Raw genomic sequence first — 16,781 nt, 5'->3', positions numbered from 1 at the left:
GAAAAGCATATAGAACAATTCCACAATTCAGTTAAGGGTTTCAGATTTCTAATAAAATACATGCAGTAAGAAATACACATAAAAATCAGTGTGAACTGTGGTACATTGCTCTTAAACACCCAATACACAGAACATAACCCTAAGGTAGGAAAACACGTAACAGTCCATTTCCATAACGTCAGTGTTGTGGTTGCCACCGCTTTGGCATGCACGCTGCCAGCACAGCCTCGCAGGCAGAGTGCTATGAAGGTGATGCAGTTCTAAGCAATCAGATGAGGTTATAAGCATCATCTGAGAAGCAGTGCCCTTTGCCCCTACCCTCTCCACCTCCCAGCAGCTGCATTTTGCCAATGGCATGATTAACTCTAAATGGGAACAAAGCTGTAAGGAGCAGTGCAAGTGAAAAAGCAAACTCCTGCAACTGATTAGCAGCAACGGAGGCAGCAGCTGAGAGGAAATAGCCATCAGGGACTGCCTCTTTTAACAGCTTACTGAAATACTCAACACAAGCCAACTATACCAAAGCATTTCCCTTTTGCATTGTCTTCCGTAGAATGATAAAATTTCAAACCATTTCTACACTTTACCAAAAATAATTCATTTTAGCCCAATTTGCTACAGGTAAAATACACTGTATTTCTGGTGAATCAGCCAGAAGTTATTGCTACTCCATAACCTGACCTATTTTAAGAGTTGCTCAGACCATTTTGTGAGATTATTTTAGGGACTACTGCAGAAATGGTGTACTCCACCACTGATCCTTCCTCAAACGCTGGTGTGAAATGACATTGAGCTGCTTTGCCAAATTCTAACATATTCATGTTTAGAACATACTAAAAAAGAACAAAATCCAAGCAACATTTAATGAGGGTCTTGAAAACGGAAGTGATGTATCTCACCACATCATCAAGTAAAATTCTTGGTGAAAACCACAAAAATTTAGGACTAAGTTAAACATGGCTGATGGCTAGTTGTTCACATTCTGGAACATACCGATTTTTATCCTCCTTTATTTTTATAATAGAGAATGAATTTGAAATTGTAGGAATTTAACAGCTATGAATACATTCTTGGGCTTAGCAAAATCAGTGGAAGAGTTTGCCACTAACTCTAAAATATTCAGTAAACCCAGAAATTTACCTAGAGTACAGTAAGAATTCTTTCTCACTACCAAAGAGCCATTTTCTTCCATTTGTGTATCATTATATAACAGTTGTTTAGAACTAAATCATATATTGTTACACATATTTTGCCTTGCAGTAGGATTTAAATAGAAAGTGGTACCAGGTGAAGTAGATATGTTGATTCAACATCCATGTCCCAAGTAGCACAGTAGCATAACATACTACAATCTCTTCAGATCAGTACTTAAGCAGCAATTCAGCTGGGTGACTCAGATGTCATTGTAGCAATGAGGCACACCATGCTAAATTACATGAAGCCAGAAAAGACCTAGAATGTGACTTGCTATACCAATTGCATAATATGTTTAATTGTTGCTTTCAGAACAAATTAGAAGTCAGGGCACAGGTTATTCTGGGACTTAACTTGTGAATTGATGACAGGCCACATCATGGAGCAACTTGTTCTCTATCCTAGGCATATAACAGCAAAGTAGATAAGCAAGTACCGATCTAGTATTATTTTCCAGATGTCAAATACAGTAGGATCAAATTTGCTCTAAGGCTACAGACATCATGTGCATGCAAACCCAACAGTAGCAGTATTCAAGATAAAACAGTACTATGAAACACTAAGTTGTATGAGAAATGAAGTCCAATACCTTAAACTAACCACTCTCAGTCACTGTTTTTTTATTTGTGGGTTTCCCGCCCACTCCCTGCTTTGATCTCTTGTGCTCCAGTTTCCCATTTGTAGTATTACCATTGTATTACTTTTAGAGAGAAGAATGTAAAGAAGAATATTAAAAAAACAACCCAGTGTTATTTGAGAAGCACTCATAACATGAGTAAGAATGCCCCCACCAAGTCTCTGAAAAGAAGCAATTGCAAAAGTAGTAGAGTGTGCTGTACATAAAATATAGGAGTGTACAAAAAACCTGGTACAACATACTACTCTGCATTAAGTGAATTCTGTCCACATATGAATTCAAAGTCAATCAAGACTTTCAGTCTTATTGTTTTAATATAGTGGTATAAACATAGTATTCTTCCAGTTTTCCATATATAGAAGAAAACTGAAAACCTCAGTTCCTTTATGTGGAAGTATCCTTTTCCATACTAGTCATCTGAGGATTAAAATCCTCAATTCCACACTTTTATTATTTGAGTTAATGGGGTTACTGGTAATGATACTAGGGAGATATTCCTTCTGTCTCAGAGTGAATGATGCAGAAATTTTGCCTTTCGTTTGCCAAAACACTGCTGACCATTTTAAAGCATCGATGTTCCTACGTTCTAATACCAGTTTGGGAAAAACAAGGGTGGCTCCTCTGCCATTCAGCCCTTTCTTGCCAAACTTTTCAGGAAAGATGTCTTTTGTCCTCTTCCTTATCTAACACTGTTTCATCTGTCTCACTGAGACACTCTAGGCTTTGGAAGGGGCTACTCTACTTTCTGTCTTTTGTTACTTTCCTTCCTTTGCTCAGAGATGCGAGCACATGGAGAGAAAAGTGCCAGTACAACATTACATGTATTTCCTCATGGCCCGATCCCAACAGTTCTCCCGTACACCAAGAGAGGGATTCTCATACTTCAAGGGAAGCTGGTTGTCAACCCTTTTCTTGGACAGAAGCTCTGGGTACAGGGGACAAACTAAGTTTGGGGACTACTTAACACCTGTAGGTGACAGCTTTCTCAATTTTATCTCATAAAGGGGAGTTTTTAGGAGGATTAAGCACAGCAGACCATACTCCAATAAGAAGTGCTAAATAAACCCTGTTTTTATAAATCCTTGAAATTTTCAAGGTCCTGCTTTTATCCTAGGCCCTACAGGCATACAGTCATAGAAAGCTGTTCTCAAATAGACTATGAACATCAAATTATCAGTACAGTAAGAAAAATATGCAGGTGAAGTTACTGAGCCCCTGCATAACAGCACAGCAGCATGATAAAGACAATGCATTTCTAAGGCCCTTCTGAAGCTCTTTAGGTAATACCAAATTCTTGTTATCTGATGGGATTTCATGGGCATTTTCTTCCCTTGGTCTACTGACACACAAGATTCATGATGTGATTCTGCTTCTGTTATGGAGAAGACTGGTGGCATAGTACAGAGGAGCTGTTAATGTTAACATAGGTACTCATGAACAGAAACGCAAGTCGGACTCACAAATGTCAGCCTTTGAGGTGGAACGTGTAAGAACGGCTAACATGACTACGAGATGTTGGAAAACCAAATTTAGGGATGTTCAAAAAAGTCTGTCAAGGCAAGAGTATTGAAAATGCTGTGCCAAATGGGTAAATTGGTGAAGTGGTATCAACTTCTGTGAACACATGAATCTGCTCCAGCCACTCTATTTCACTCCAAAAAAGGACATTCTCCACCCAGTTCTTTATTTAGGAAATATTTTTCAAAATTTATGCTCATAAAATGGGGGAGAGAGGGCAAGCATAGAAAAGCCTTTTAAATGTAGTGAAGTAAATCTGATCACAAAACGCTAGGAAAAGAAATTTTGTGGGAGGGCTGAAGTGATTTTGCCTCAGTTTACCAGACTTGAAATATTTTTTTCTTACTTCAAGGTTCATTAGTAAGGCCATTTTCAAATAACCAAGGGCAATAAACACACAACAAAAGAAACAACAGCAGTTATTAGATTTTCATTTCTTTAAAAAAACCCAAACAAACAACATTTTACAAAAACAGCATAGCACCAACCACAAGACATAGTATTTAGCTTTCAGGCTAGTTAAGAATTAGGGGAAAAAACAATATTACCATTTTGATGAACACTGAATGGTTACTATGAAGTTTTACTTCTGATGTTAAAACATAACAGCAGATGTAGAATTCCATAATATAAGGAAAAAAAAAAAAGTGTTTTGAATGCTGCTTGTAAGGATTAGCCATATAAAAACTATTTTTATACTAATCTGAAGAACACTAGGCAGATTACATGCTGTAGCTCCTTCACAGAGGCTACTGATTTCTCAGGAGTTCTATTTAAGATAATTTCTACTCAGTTTGATTCATTAGTGTGTACATTCTGAGTGTATATATATATATATTGCACAGTCCAAGTAATTTTACTGTTTCAGTCTTAGTATACAAAATACATTCCCTCAAATTTATTTCCATCTCCCTCCAGGTATATTGTGTTTATTTAAACTTTACTCCCAAAATCTGTTGCCACTGATGGACACAGGTCACATTTGCAGAAGGACTGTGCTAACAATGTTGCTTTCTATGAAGACCAAATCTGCTAAAGCAATTCTAAACTTAGATAACAAAAAACTATTCTGGACTTGAAATAAGTAAGAATGAGAACACTACAAAATGCCAGACAAAATAAATAAATAATCTTCATTTGTTAATTTCCCTCTTGGTTAATTAACACCTATAAATGACCTTTAGCATTGACAAATCCAACTTCATCCAGAAAGCCAAGGTTTAAGAATATCTATCCAAATAGGATTGATTACTGATTACAGCATTGTGAGGAGCACAATTCAATCTGATTTTTTTTTTTTTTTTTAAAAGGCTGGAACTGCATTCCTGAGTAAGCTGATGTGACTGCCAATGAGGTAAAATGCAGAGAGTCATTACACTATAATAATGTTGATGCTACCATTTGTACATTTATCTAAAGCACAGAACATATATCATTTTAGACTGAAATTAAACCTTGTCAGAAATAATTTTTCTTTATATTGTTTGGAATTAAAAACATATTGAACTGATCATTAAGAAAATTCTCTTCTCTCTATCTTTGTGTTTTTCAGACCGTGTCTGCATCCTTAGGCAATGAAACAATTTTTATAATTGTAATAAAACAACAAAGTGTTGACTTTAAGTTAAGGAAATTGTTGCTTGAATGACTAAATACTTCAGCAAACACAATAAATCCTTCTAAGTTTAACATACAGATAAACCACATGCTTGAACAGGTATATGCATTTCACAATTTTTCATAATGTAATTTTGTTTAAACTTATTTCAGTTTTAGTCTTCTGCTCAGTGTTTATAGAGCAGGTCTGCATGTCTAGATTTTAATATAGGCCTAGTCAAAAAGCATCTACCCTTAAGCAGGAAACCTAAAAATGTGCCATTAGAAAGACACAGTTTATAGTACAAAGTACAGCAGTAATGTTATACTCCAGTAAGATATACAACTGAAGCATCTACCTGTATTTCAAAGAGAGGAACAGTAACAGAGTCAAGCCCAAATACTTGTCTATTTCTAGACACAGAAGCTTCAGTTTGGTGGTACAAATTTAGAATCATAGATCTCAGTGTTTACTTTCTCCTAAAGCCAGAAAACACAAGCATCACTGAACTATACTCCCAACATGAGCATATCAACACATGCTACAGAAAAACCTCTAGAATATTATTTGTTTTCAAAAAGCAGCAGAGAAAGACAGTCTGCCATTAAAAACCAGTTATAAATAGTATTTGTAACAATTCTTCAAAACAGAAGAGGGGACACTCATTTCCTCTTGAGTTTGCAGCAATGTCACAACTGATCAATCTAATCTCAGTTTAGTTCCAGCAACAGTTTGGTGCAATTTTTTTTTTAAAATGTTAGAATCTGTATTCTCTGAACTGTCATATATCTTCTAATCTCAAAGACTATTTTAGGTTCCTTTCACCCTCCTTTTGGCTCCTAGTGCTACATACCCTATCCAACATGTAATCATTATTGTCATGCTTGAGAAAACATGCGAAGATTCCCCCTCCCAAATACACAGAGGACGAATGAACCTACTACTGCTTGTCCACATGCTGCAAGGGTAACTAACATAGAATATCCTCTACAGGCAGTAAGTGCCTGTCTTACAGAAGTATGCAAACCAATCTCACCCCATGGTAGAAGACATGGAGACAGTAAGACGCTAACTCCGCAGAAAAGTAGAGTTAAAGCTACATATTAAAAAATATTGAGAACTACTTTTTACACTGAAGTACTACATTTTATCACTTACTCATCTGTCATAGCCTTAAGTGTTTTTCTGTTTTCACTTTCCAAATTCATCCTTACTGGTCATGTTACTTGTTGGCTACTGCATTAAACAAGGATGTTCGGTCCATACAGAGAAAACACCACACCAATATTATTGTTGAGCAATTGGTACACACCAGACTCATTTACCCATCTACAGAATAATCTGAAAGACAGCTGATGCAGAGTTGATGCAGCTGATGTAGGAAACAGGTTTTACAGAAAGTCTTCACCTTCTCAGTATGAGATTAATTTTTAAATTTTTGAAATAGTCTATAGAGCAACTACCAAGGCAGAGATATTTAAAGCAGGTAATTTTACATATACTATACTAAGCCTCATTCTTCAAATTTAGTGTATTACTATCAGCTAACCATGGTACAAAGAACTAAGCATCTTCAAGGAACAAATGAATATACAGATTTAGAATAATGAACATCTTAATACATCAGTGACTCCTTGAAAGGCCTTTGGACCACTAACGACTACAGTCTAGTTATACAAACATCACATGTTTTAGCAGTGGCACATACAATACTACTTAAAAGCATGATTTCTTATTAGAATAGGCTGTTTCAGTTGGAAGGGTCCGACAACAATCATGTAGTCCAACTGCCTGACCACTTCAGGGCTGACCAAATGTTAAAGCATGTTATTAAGGGTGTTGACCAAATACCTCTAACACTAACAGACATGGGGCATCAACCACCTCTTTAGGAAGCCTGTTCCAGGGTTTGAGCACCTGCTGGTAAACAAATGTTTCCTATTGTCCAGTCTAAATCTCCCCTGAATGGTTCCTAAACTAATTATATTAGTGTTCATATACCGATAGTGCAATATATGCCAGATAATATTATTAGGATTTGGCTCTGTTAGTTTATGTGCATGTGTACACATAGTATTTTGCTTTTTAGTGCTTCATGAAAATAAGTTTACTTAGGTTCCCACTGTAGAAGAATGAACACATTTAATTATTAGCAGCTGTAACATTAAAGTTCTATGCAAGCAAAAGTTGTACATGTATTGTCATAATAGTAAAAAAACCCCATGCTGCAGCTTGTCAACATGCTGCTGATCTCTTTTTTTGTATGTTTACCTGCTACTTATCCTTTTGCTAATGCAAGTTTGGAGTAACTATTTTAATATTAATATCAGGGAAATTTTAAACACAAATCCTTTTACTATCAATAGTTTTCCATGTGAATATTAATGCAAAAATTTTTAACAAGCATTTACTAAAAATCAAATACATACACCTGCAGAATCTGTTGAATTTGGGTAAAGAGTGTTACATTTATGCATACTTGCCTATTGATTTACTATATTAAATAATTTCATTTTAAACACCTATGAGAATTATTTATTAGTCAGAAGTTGTTCAGAATTCTTAGAGAAAGATTCTGTTACTAAAAGGCTCGTCTTTGTATCAGATGGAATAGAAAATAATTATGCACCATAAACATTCTGATTCCATTTTACTCTATTATTTTAAAATGTATGTTACAAAGATTAAAATAATAAAAGGCCATCTTAATCCACGTAATGGTACATATCACCTGTCTCTGTCAATGAGACATTTAAAAGCATCTCTATTAGAAACACAAATCAATACACTCAGGGGACTGCAATAACTGTTTCAAGCAATTTGTATTATCATTTCATTCTTGATGTTCCTACTCAGAGCAACTTATTATGAATGGCGTGAAAATGGCAACCTGTCACAATTGATTTTTTTCTAAACCTCTTGCAAGAATTTTTTCCTTTCTTAATATAATTAAGTATCTTCTTACTAAACACAGGTCTAGGTTGTAACACAGCTTACAACTGAAGTTTCATTTCTTTATAACTGAGGGGCCTCCTCAACTCACGTTAGAAACATTACTGATGAAATGAAGAGCTATTTGCTTTGTTTTGAACTGAAAGAACCTTGTACAGAGGGAAGCACTCAAAATTCTGGTATCTTTTCAACAGACAAATCTCTTGACAATGTTTTTATTGCTTATAAAAAAAATCCCTGGAAGAGCATTCTGGGTACTGACTGTAACCTCAGTTATTTTGCTCTACTTCCTCTGTGAGACCAAATAAATTTGAGTAATCTGTTATAAACATTCCTTGTTTATGTGTAGCTTTGGACAAATAATTTATAGTAAAATAATCTGAGAGAAGTGGGAATTAATATTTGGCTGTGAGATAAAAGTGTAAAAGGTATAAGTGCACATCTTTTGCCTAAGACAAATGTTTCTATTAGTATCTGTAGCACTCTTAGCTAACAGAAGAATAATTTTAATTCCAAAAGGAGACTGAGGCAGAATTCACTTCTCATACTAAAGTTCAAGTCAGTCCAGCACACACAAAAAACACTGGAGTAAAAGCTTGTAGATTCTTGGATTTAGGTACATCTATTTTTAAGTTTTATGAAAACATAAGTAGGAAATCACACAGCAAGGCTAACTTACCTTGTTTTTTGGATTGGATGTGTTCATTACACTTCGAGTTTCCTTGCCTGTGTAAATGACAACACCAATTACAGTTCCTGAAAAACAAACAAAAACAGGGGTGTCAAGTAGTTAAGACAAAATCTGTCTGAATTAAAAACTTCCTGTAATTTACAGTTCCTCAAGCAAATCAATTGTATAAAAAAAGCCCAAACATTTACGCAATGTACATATTACTGTGAATGTTGTTTTTCAGAATTGACTATGAAGGATCATAACTTCTTTAATTAGCATCCATAAAAATGACGTTTTCCTTATTTTTAATGGAAACAATACTTTCAATATAACTGGTTAAAAACCTGAATTTGACCTTAAAATTTTCTCCAACTGTTTTCAGAAGTTAACACACAGCATAAATAACTGCCCTTCAGAAGGAATACAAAAATGAGTACAATGTCTGCTAGCTGTCATCTATAATGATGTAAAATCTATTTCACCGAATTACTTTGATCAAATCCCATACAAAAATATTCTCCTGTTCATTAACTTAAAAAAATTATTCCCCTGTTCCAATTATCTTTTAGTCAATTTTTACTGGATGGTATAGGAAAATTTGGCTTCAGCATTTTTTATTAATATGCCACTATCTTACTTTTTATCACAAACCCATTATTTCTATTACATTTTCAAGTGACCTGAAAGGGCTTTCTAGCAGCACAACCAATAATGTGATATATTTTGTTATCTTTATGTTATAAAGAAATAATTAACATAAATTATCAGAACCACCATGTTCAGAAAACTTTAAAAGCTGTAATATGACACATTTGTCTGACGTCAGAGTAACTTGTTTTTGACAATTAGGACCACATGCAAGATCTGCCATCACCACTCTTGCAGCATAACAAGTCATAAAAAATTGAAGGAACACACAAAGAAAAAAGATAACAATTAAAGATGTTGGAATTAAAGAAAGGCAACTCCTAAAGGATAATGGAAGTGAAAACTTCGAATCCACGTACAAAACATCAGTGATTACATCTTCTGGACAACTAAAAATTAGTTTATCTATTATTTTCCTCTTCATACTAAAGCTTTTATGTCAAGGGAAGACTTAAGAAACATTTTCCCCGAGGCTAGTCTGCCTCTACTAACTGTTCCAGATGCAAATCTGCACACTAGTATATAGGTAACACGCCCCCAACACACTCCAAAATTCCTCCTGACTTTTGTAAAATAGTAGTTATTGATCCATAATTTCTGAACTCTTCTACTGGTCTCCAACCAATGCCCATATCCCTTTGGGGCATTTCATTTTGGAGTGATCATCTGAGCTGACCTCTGTTCAATGGTCAAAACACACTGGACAATATTCCGTAGGGAATCTCCTCATGCACACCCCAACAATGTACCTCCTTAGTTCAGTAAAAGTTGGGGAGGACTTCTCTGTTCCTGCTGGCACCTTTTCACTAAGTTTCACTTGGCTAGGCTGCTGCAGCTCAGAAAAACAAGCTGTCCTACTTGATTCGTATTTTGCCCCTTGAAAAGTTGGTTTTGAAGGTGAAAGGCAGATAAAATCCATTTTGACTACTGAATTGTGATCAATGCAAAGTGGCTCTCATATAAACTGGGCAACCACTGATTGGTAAGGGCAGAGTGGTTAATGAAGGAGAGAGGAGTTAGAGGAGATACCACTAGAATGAACATGGGGGCCTGGAAAAGAGATAAAAAGGGACTTGTGCAGAGTTAACACAAATAGTCAGGTGTACTCTGAATCTGGTGTGTGATCATATTAATTTTCAGTATCTCCCAAGCATTATGTAAACCGTAAGAAAACAAGAGAGTGCTCAAACTAATTTAAATCATGTGTAGGACTTGGCATAAAACAGTGCTTTTTACAGCTGTGCAGTTACACAAATTGTTCTGATTTTATCTAAAGTGTCTTTGCAAGACTGACACCTGCCAAAATGATCACAAAATTCCATTAATACAATCTCCTCTTAATAGATATCTCAGCAGGTCTCTCAGAAAACTGCATTATCTTGTTTAGGCTTTGAGCCACACTGATCATTACAGTAAATGGAAAGGAAAAAATGAAAAAGTCAGGAAAAAGTTGGTCCGTACTGTAGTGGACATTTTGAGGCTTTCTAAAATTTAACTGCTGACTTTCCTCTCTCCCTTTCCAAAAGGAAAACTACCAAAGCTTTCAATAAAAATACCACAGTCAATGATGTCACGAATACAAATGATCTGAAAGATAAGTGATTTAATTAAAGATAACCTAAATGGTTTTCAAAATACTCAGTGGTTCAAATTATTCGGTCATATTTAAAGTTGTTTCTTCAGTGATAGCAGTTTTTCAAGTTTTCACTAACCAAAATTTCCTTTCCTTCGGGCACTGTTATTAGTTCCACAGCAATAATATAGATATTAATAATGGCACATAGAATCTGTATCTTACTGTTTCCTTTTTAAAACTCACTGGCATGTTGCCTGTAAGTGGAAAAAGTCAGAATATTTTTTCCTATCTCACTTATTAAAGAATAACAAAAGGATGGCTGCATGCTTAGGACTCCAGGGAGGGTCTTTTGACTTCCACCCCTGCCACTGTGATCCTCACAGATTAGTCTGTATGTTTTGTGGTTAGGATAAACCTAACCTAATCATACAAACAGTCACCAGATCTCTGTCAGGGCTTTACAGAAAGGGGTAGAAAGCACTTCAGATTTGGTAGCAGTGGGAATCTCCATTTAGCTATCTAAAGTACCAATTCTGAGTATATATTAGGTGTGACAAAATGGTAATTTTTTTTTTTTCCACTTAACCTACTGTTATTCTAAGGGGTAAGGAGACATACTGAAACCAAGGAAAGTAAACACCTTCCAAATGTACACATTTGAAGAATTTGTCTCCTGAACTTTACTTGCTGATTTAAAGAGGCTGTGGAATACTTTATTCTTGAGTTGCTTGACGGTACATGATTTTGTTGAAACAATTTTTTGGTTCCCCAAATTCAAAAAGAAAATAAAAATAGTTTTTCAATACTTTTCTTGTCACTTGTACTGCTCTAGAAATAGGCTTTTTTTTCCTTGTAGAATCCATTATTGTAGTATCCCGATATTTTCATGTTCTTACTAATCTGCATTCAACATGTAGTTGATAAAACTCTTTGATATCTTTAGACACTTACATTTACTGTTACTGATCTGCAAGATGATTGATTTGTGGTCTCTCTCCTCTAGAACTGTCAGAATACCAGCAACCAGAGCTCAAGTTTTCTGAGGTGTTCCCCACATAATTCCAGAAACACTTTTCCTAGCCTGACCTTGACAAATAGCAACGGCATGTGTCTTGGAGACAGTGGGCTCTCCTAGCTGATGCAATGTGTTTTACATAATATGTCAAAGGGAATATCAGAAAACTCACCACATTTAATCACTGGAAGGAGGAACATGAGAAGGAGAACACCCTTGCCTAACAATTCTCCTGTATACCCTATGAAAAAACTTTTTAAATTCAAGTAAGGCTTTGTATCTGCAACTCAAATACATATTTCCTTCCTGGATGTCAGTGACGTAGCTCCCTGTTTCCACCCCTGAGAATGACAGCATCGGTTAGTAATAGGTCAAGATAATAGTGCAGGTTGACCTAGAATGCTTTGTAACAATTTCCAAGGATTTGGCAAGGGCATAACATAGTCCCAAGAGCAACGGGTCACATATTTGTTTGGCTTAGTAACAGATGATGTCCAGGCTGCTTAAGAAGCTCTGAAGGAAGCAGCTTTCCAAGATAGGATGCCTTAAAGGCTGCCATACTGAAGAGTCTTAAGGTGAATTATGAGACGCACAGACAATGTTGCAGGGCAGAACTCTACCCCCTACCATCTGGGTACAGACTACAAACCCACTTTCTTAAAGGAGGCAAGGTAATACAAGATTAGGATTGCACATAGACATCATATACTTTGGGGTGAAAAATACCTGCATGTAACAGAATCGTGAGCCTGGACAGTAAGGAGACTGAAATAAGATACAAGTGTGGCTGAGGTGAGGTAGCTATCTACAGAGTAGAAAAACTAGTACAGACTTTCACAAGCTACAGGCTGTTTATTCTGTTTTCATGGAATCTGAGTGGCACTTGTCTGCAGAGGCTGTGAGCAAGCATAATCTTCCACTAAATGTTTTAGATATAATCAAGACAGGCCATGGCAGGGGAGGGGATGCAGAGGTGCCTGCAACTTGTGTATGTAGACTCCACCACTGACATCCTGCCATGGCAGGTTTTAAGCAAGGCAATTTAGATGTGTTTATAATTCAGTCAGACGGTCACAAGTGTTTTCATTAAAAAGATTTTCTGTTGCCACAAATCTTGGAAATTCAGTTATGAAGTCCAATGTTTTTCAAAAAAACTGTAAAAATTTGAATTTAATCAGAGGAGCATCAAGTATCCTAACTCAGCTATTGTCCTGGTTTGCCTGAGATATTTTCTACCTAGTAGCTAGTTTAGTGTTGTGTTTTGCAGTTAGTATGAGGATAATGTTGATAACACACAGATGTGTTTAGTTGTTGCTAAGCAGTTTTTTTACTAAGTCAAGGATTTTTCAGCTTCTCATGTCCTGCCAGTGAGAAGGCTGGAAGGGCACAAGAAGCTGGGAGAGGATACAGCTAGGAGAGCTGACCCAAACTGGCCAAAGGGATATTCCATACCATATGACATCATACCCAGTACATAAACTGGGAGGAGGGCTGGCCAGGAAGGGCAGATCACTGCTTGGGAACTGGCTGAACATCAGTCAGTGGGGTGGTGAGCAATTGCACTGTGCATCACTTGTCTGTCTTGGGTTTTATTCACTCTCTTTTTGTTATCTTCCTTTTAGTTACAATTATTATGACTATATTTTCTTTTTATTTCAATTATTAAATTGTTCTTATCTCAACCCATGAGTTTTACTTGTTTTCGATTTTCCTCCCCATCTCACCATGGGGTGGGCGGAAGAGAGGAGTGAGCAAGCAGCTCCATGGTGCTTAGTTGCTGGCTTGGGTTAAACCATAACAGCTATGTACATTCAATTAGAAGTGAGATGAAAACAACTGAATGATACATCAGTTATAAACCAAATCTAGAACATCTTAATTTTAACAGTCAGCTAATTGTTTCCCTCTATGAGTCTTCTTCATGACTATATGCACAGTGCACCTGTAAGATCTCATAAATTCCTTATTAGATAACGAGCAGAACAAAGGCAGTGATCTCCTACTCTTCATTAAAGACTTAATCCTCTCAAATGCTAACATTAGCTTCACAGAGGTGCTGAGCAATTCTTAAAATCTGGATTTATGATGCCTTACAGAACAAGCAAATTTCCAAATAAAAATCTTACATGCTTGAAAACTGTGGTACTTACATGAGAAGAGCACACTATCACAGTATTACATTGAGTTAATACATGAAATGACATAAGTGAAATGAATGATATGCCAAAATTTAGATTAAGAAGATATAATGCCACAGAATCAGTTACTGAAGGAAATGATTTCTCTCTGCTACCTTAGTTCAACCAACTTCTGTATGCACATCATGACACCAGTCTTAATTACTTGACCACATATTTTTCCCTTCAGAAGGGGCTGCAGTCATAAAGAATCATTCAATATTTTTACTTTGTATCATTCAGTGAGTGCCCTGAGTTTCCCTTTAGAGTCTTATTCCACTATTCAAAACTATGCTCCAGCAAGAGAATTATCTTCTCCTATGTTCCTCTACTGCCATCATTAATGATGAACCTAAGTCCTCCATAAACAACTAAAACCTTCACAAGACCCCTCAGAAGCAAAAAACCCAAATGTACTAAGGCATCAATTTTAAGGAGCACTGTTTCCCTTAATTTGGGTGCCAATTTTAGATGGCAGATCAAGAGGACTCAGACCTTTGCTACACTTCTAAACAAAAGCAAATCATCTACCTTAGAAATGAAAACACGAATGGTTTCAATTAAAATTCAAAATTACTGATTCAGAATTACTGACTTTGCAAATGTATACTCTTTGAGTGCAGTTTTCCCCTGTATATAAATTCATAAGCAGCACCTTTTTAAACACAAGTTACAGATCTTGACTATTTAAGTTAACCTAGCTGAGGACAATTTTAGGCATCATCCATTTGACAAAACAGTTTACCAGTGCAATCAAATTAAACAATGCTGAGCATCAAAGGACATGACTATCTTTTCAGACCCTGGAAAGGAGTGCTCAGACACAGACTCCTCTGCCACCTCCTCAAACTTGATCTCTTCTCCAAAACCCTCCAGGAGGCTCCACACTGATGTAGGAGACCTTTCTAGTAGAGACTAACTGTACAAGTGAGGTGGAGACCCTTTTTTACTTTCTTCCCATCCCTCCATACCCCTCCTCCTCTTGGCTCATGTTTCCAGTCGCTCCAATTCCCTGTCTTAAATCCTAGCTCCTTTTCAGAAATCATGCTTTCCTTATTCTGCCTTTTTGTGCTGAAGAAACAGCCCTTTTTCTCTACAGTCCTTTTGACTTTTCTTACATAGAGAAAAGATGGAAGAAAATAATTTTTTGGTCTTAAAAAAGTTACAAGGCTTAAAGCTTGAATACAGCATCTAGATAATACGAACTCCTTATAATACCTGAGACATGTGAAACATTATATTTAGAACCCATTATTTCAAAATTACAGAACTGTATAACTGATCTATACTTTCTGATTAAGATTTTGCAAACTTTACCCACAGCACAGAGTATACATAAATCTCCTAATGAAATGCAAAACCCCCCTTGATTTTCAGCAGAACCCGATCCACAGTGAGCTGAATAGAGCGCTTCACAACCTGAAGTTTTAATTAAAAGAAAAAGCTCAGTGACCTTAATGGGCTACAAGGGACAGCACTACTGAAAAAGCAAAATTTAAGTAAAAAATATTAAAGAGGATTAAAAAGGTATGAAAATACTGTGAGTAGCATGATGAAACCAACGGGAAGGCAGACAGAGAAACAAGAGATGAATAGCCTAGAATACAAGAAGGTTTTCAAAAGCCATTAATATTTGACATTGTAAAAACAAAGATAGGCTTCCACATAAGTTTTCAGATACATCATCAGTTTTGCTATTGCAACACTTACCTGAAGCAACAACAGTGCTTGCCCATAATGTATTTTCTATGCTTAGGCTTTCATGAACTGTTGGATCGCTGTCTTCCTGTTAAAAATATGAACAGCTAATAAGTAAATCAGCATTACAAATACTCAGTTAAGAACAATGCTAAACCATGTGAATAACTTGCACAGAATGTCTGCACCCTTGTATCAACCACTGTATAATAGTGTATTCATTGCACATACTTTAATTTCTGTACACACACACACACACAAAACTTCACAAAAAGGGATATACTGATTGAGGTTCATATTACTTAAGCCCAATTATATTCAAAGAGCTAAATTCAATAGTGTTTTTAAAAGAACATATTCTTTTCCCCAGATGTATCAAACTTCAGTTTACCAAGCAGTTAAAGTGAGTTATGAACACTAACCACCAAAAATTAATACCCTGTTCTCTATGACAACTTAAATCATCTATCATTCATACAGTAAATTAAGGTCATTATCATTTTGCAACTCAAGCAATATCGTATCAACTTCAGAAAAGAATATTTATACTTTTAAAATGAAATGCATACTTGTGCTGTCTTACCACATACTTACAAAATACATATCCAATGGGAAAATACTTTCAATAGGAAATTGCTTCCGTGATTATTTTAAACTTTCCTTTTTTTCCTCCCCTCTCTCCTCCCAAGCAATAATGGTCCACAGATTGTAAACGGATTTAATATCTCATAATCAATTTGGAGCATGTACAGATTTGTTACTCATTAGCAGCTGTGAAATGTGCTGTTTACAACTAAAGGAAACTTTAGGAGGTAGGATAATAAAGTGTATTTGATCTAATTACAGATTGTGCCAAACATTTTTCATGAAAAGGGGGACCACTGATACACCAAAGTACACAATAAATTCTACATAATGTCAGTAATCAAAACCTATGTCCATTACAACATGTAGGAATTTTCAGTAACTGGGGAGTACAAAGAACAGAAGTAGTGAATTCCAAAACATTGCTACATAAGAGAAGTACTTAATATTGATAGGCCAAGGAATGCTCAGGTGTAGAGAACTGAAAATATATCTCTGAAGGTAAAACAGG

The 16,781-nt window shown here is 36.0% G+C and overlaps 1 protein-coding gene across 1 annotated transcript in view; it reads right to left on the bottom strand.

Moving 5' to 3' along the window:
• Positions 1-16,781, bottom strand: part of ATP9B (ATPase phospholipid transporting 9B (putative)) — a 168,070-nt gene that overhangs the window by 67,044 nt on the left and 84,245 nt on the right. The window contains exons 10-11 of the mRNA XM_074899760.1: positions 15,698-15,773; positions 8,578-8,654 (exon numbers count right to left, since the gene is read on the bottom strand). Of these exons, the coding sequence (XP_074755861.1) occupies positions 8,578-8,654; positions 15,698-15,773 (153 nt within the window). The remainder of the gene's footprint in view (positions 1-8,577; positions 8,655-15,697; positions 15,774-16,781) is intronic.

The sequence above is a fragment of the Athene noctua genome, chromosome 2, assembly GCF_965140245.1.
Source record: "Athene noctua chromosome 2, bAthNoc1.hap1.1, whole genome shotgun sequence".
Lineage (NCBI taxonomy): Eukaryota > Metazoa > Chordata > Aves > Strigiformes > Strigidae > Athene > Athene noctua.
This window is presented reverse-complemented; position numbering and strand designations above follow the sequence as displayed.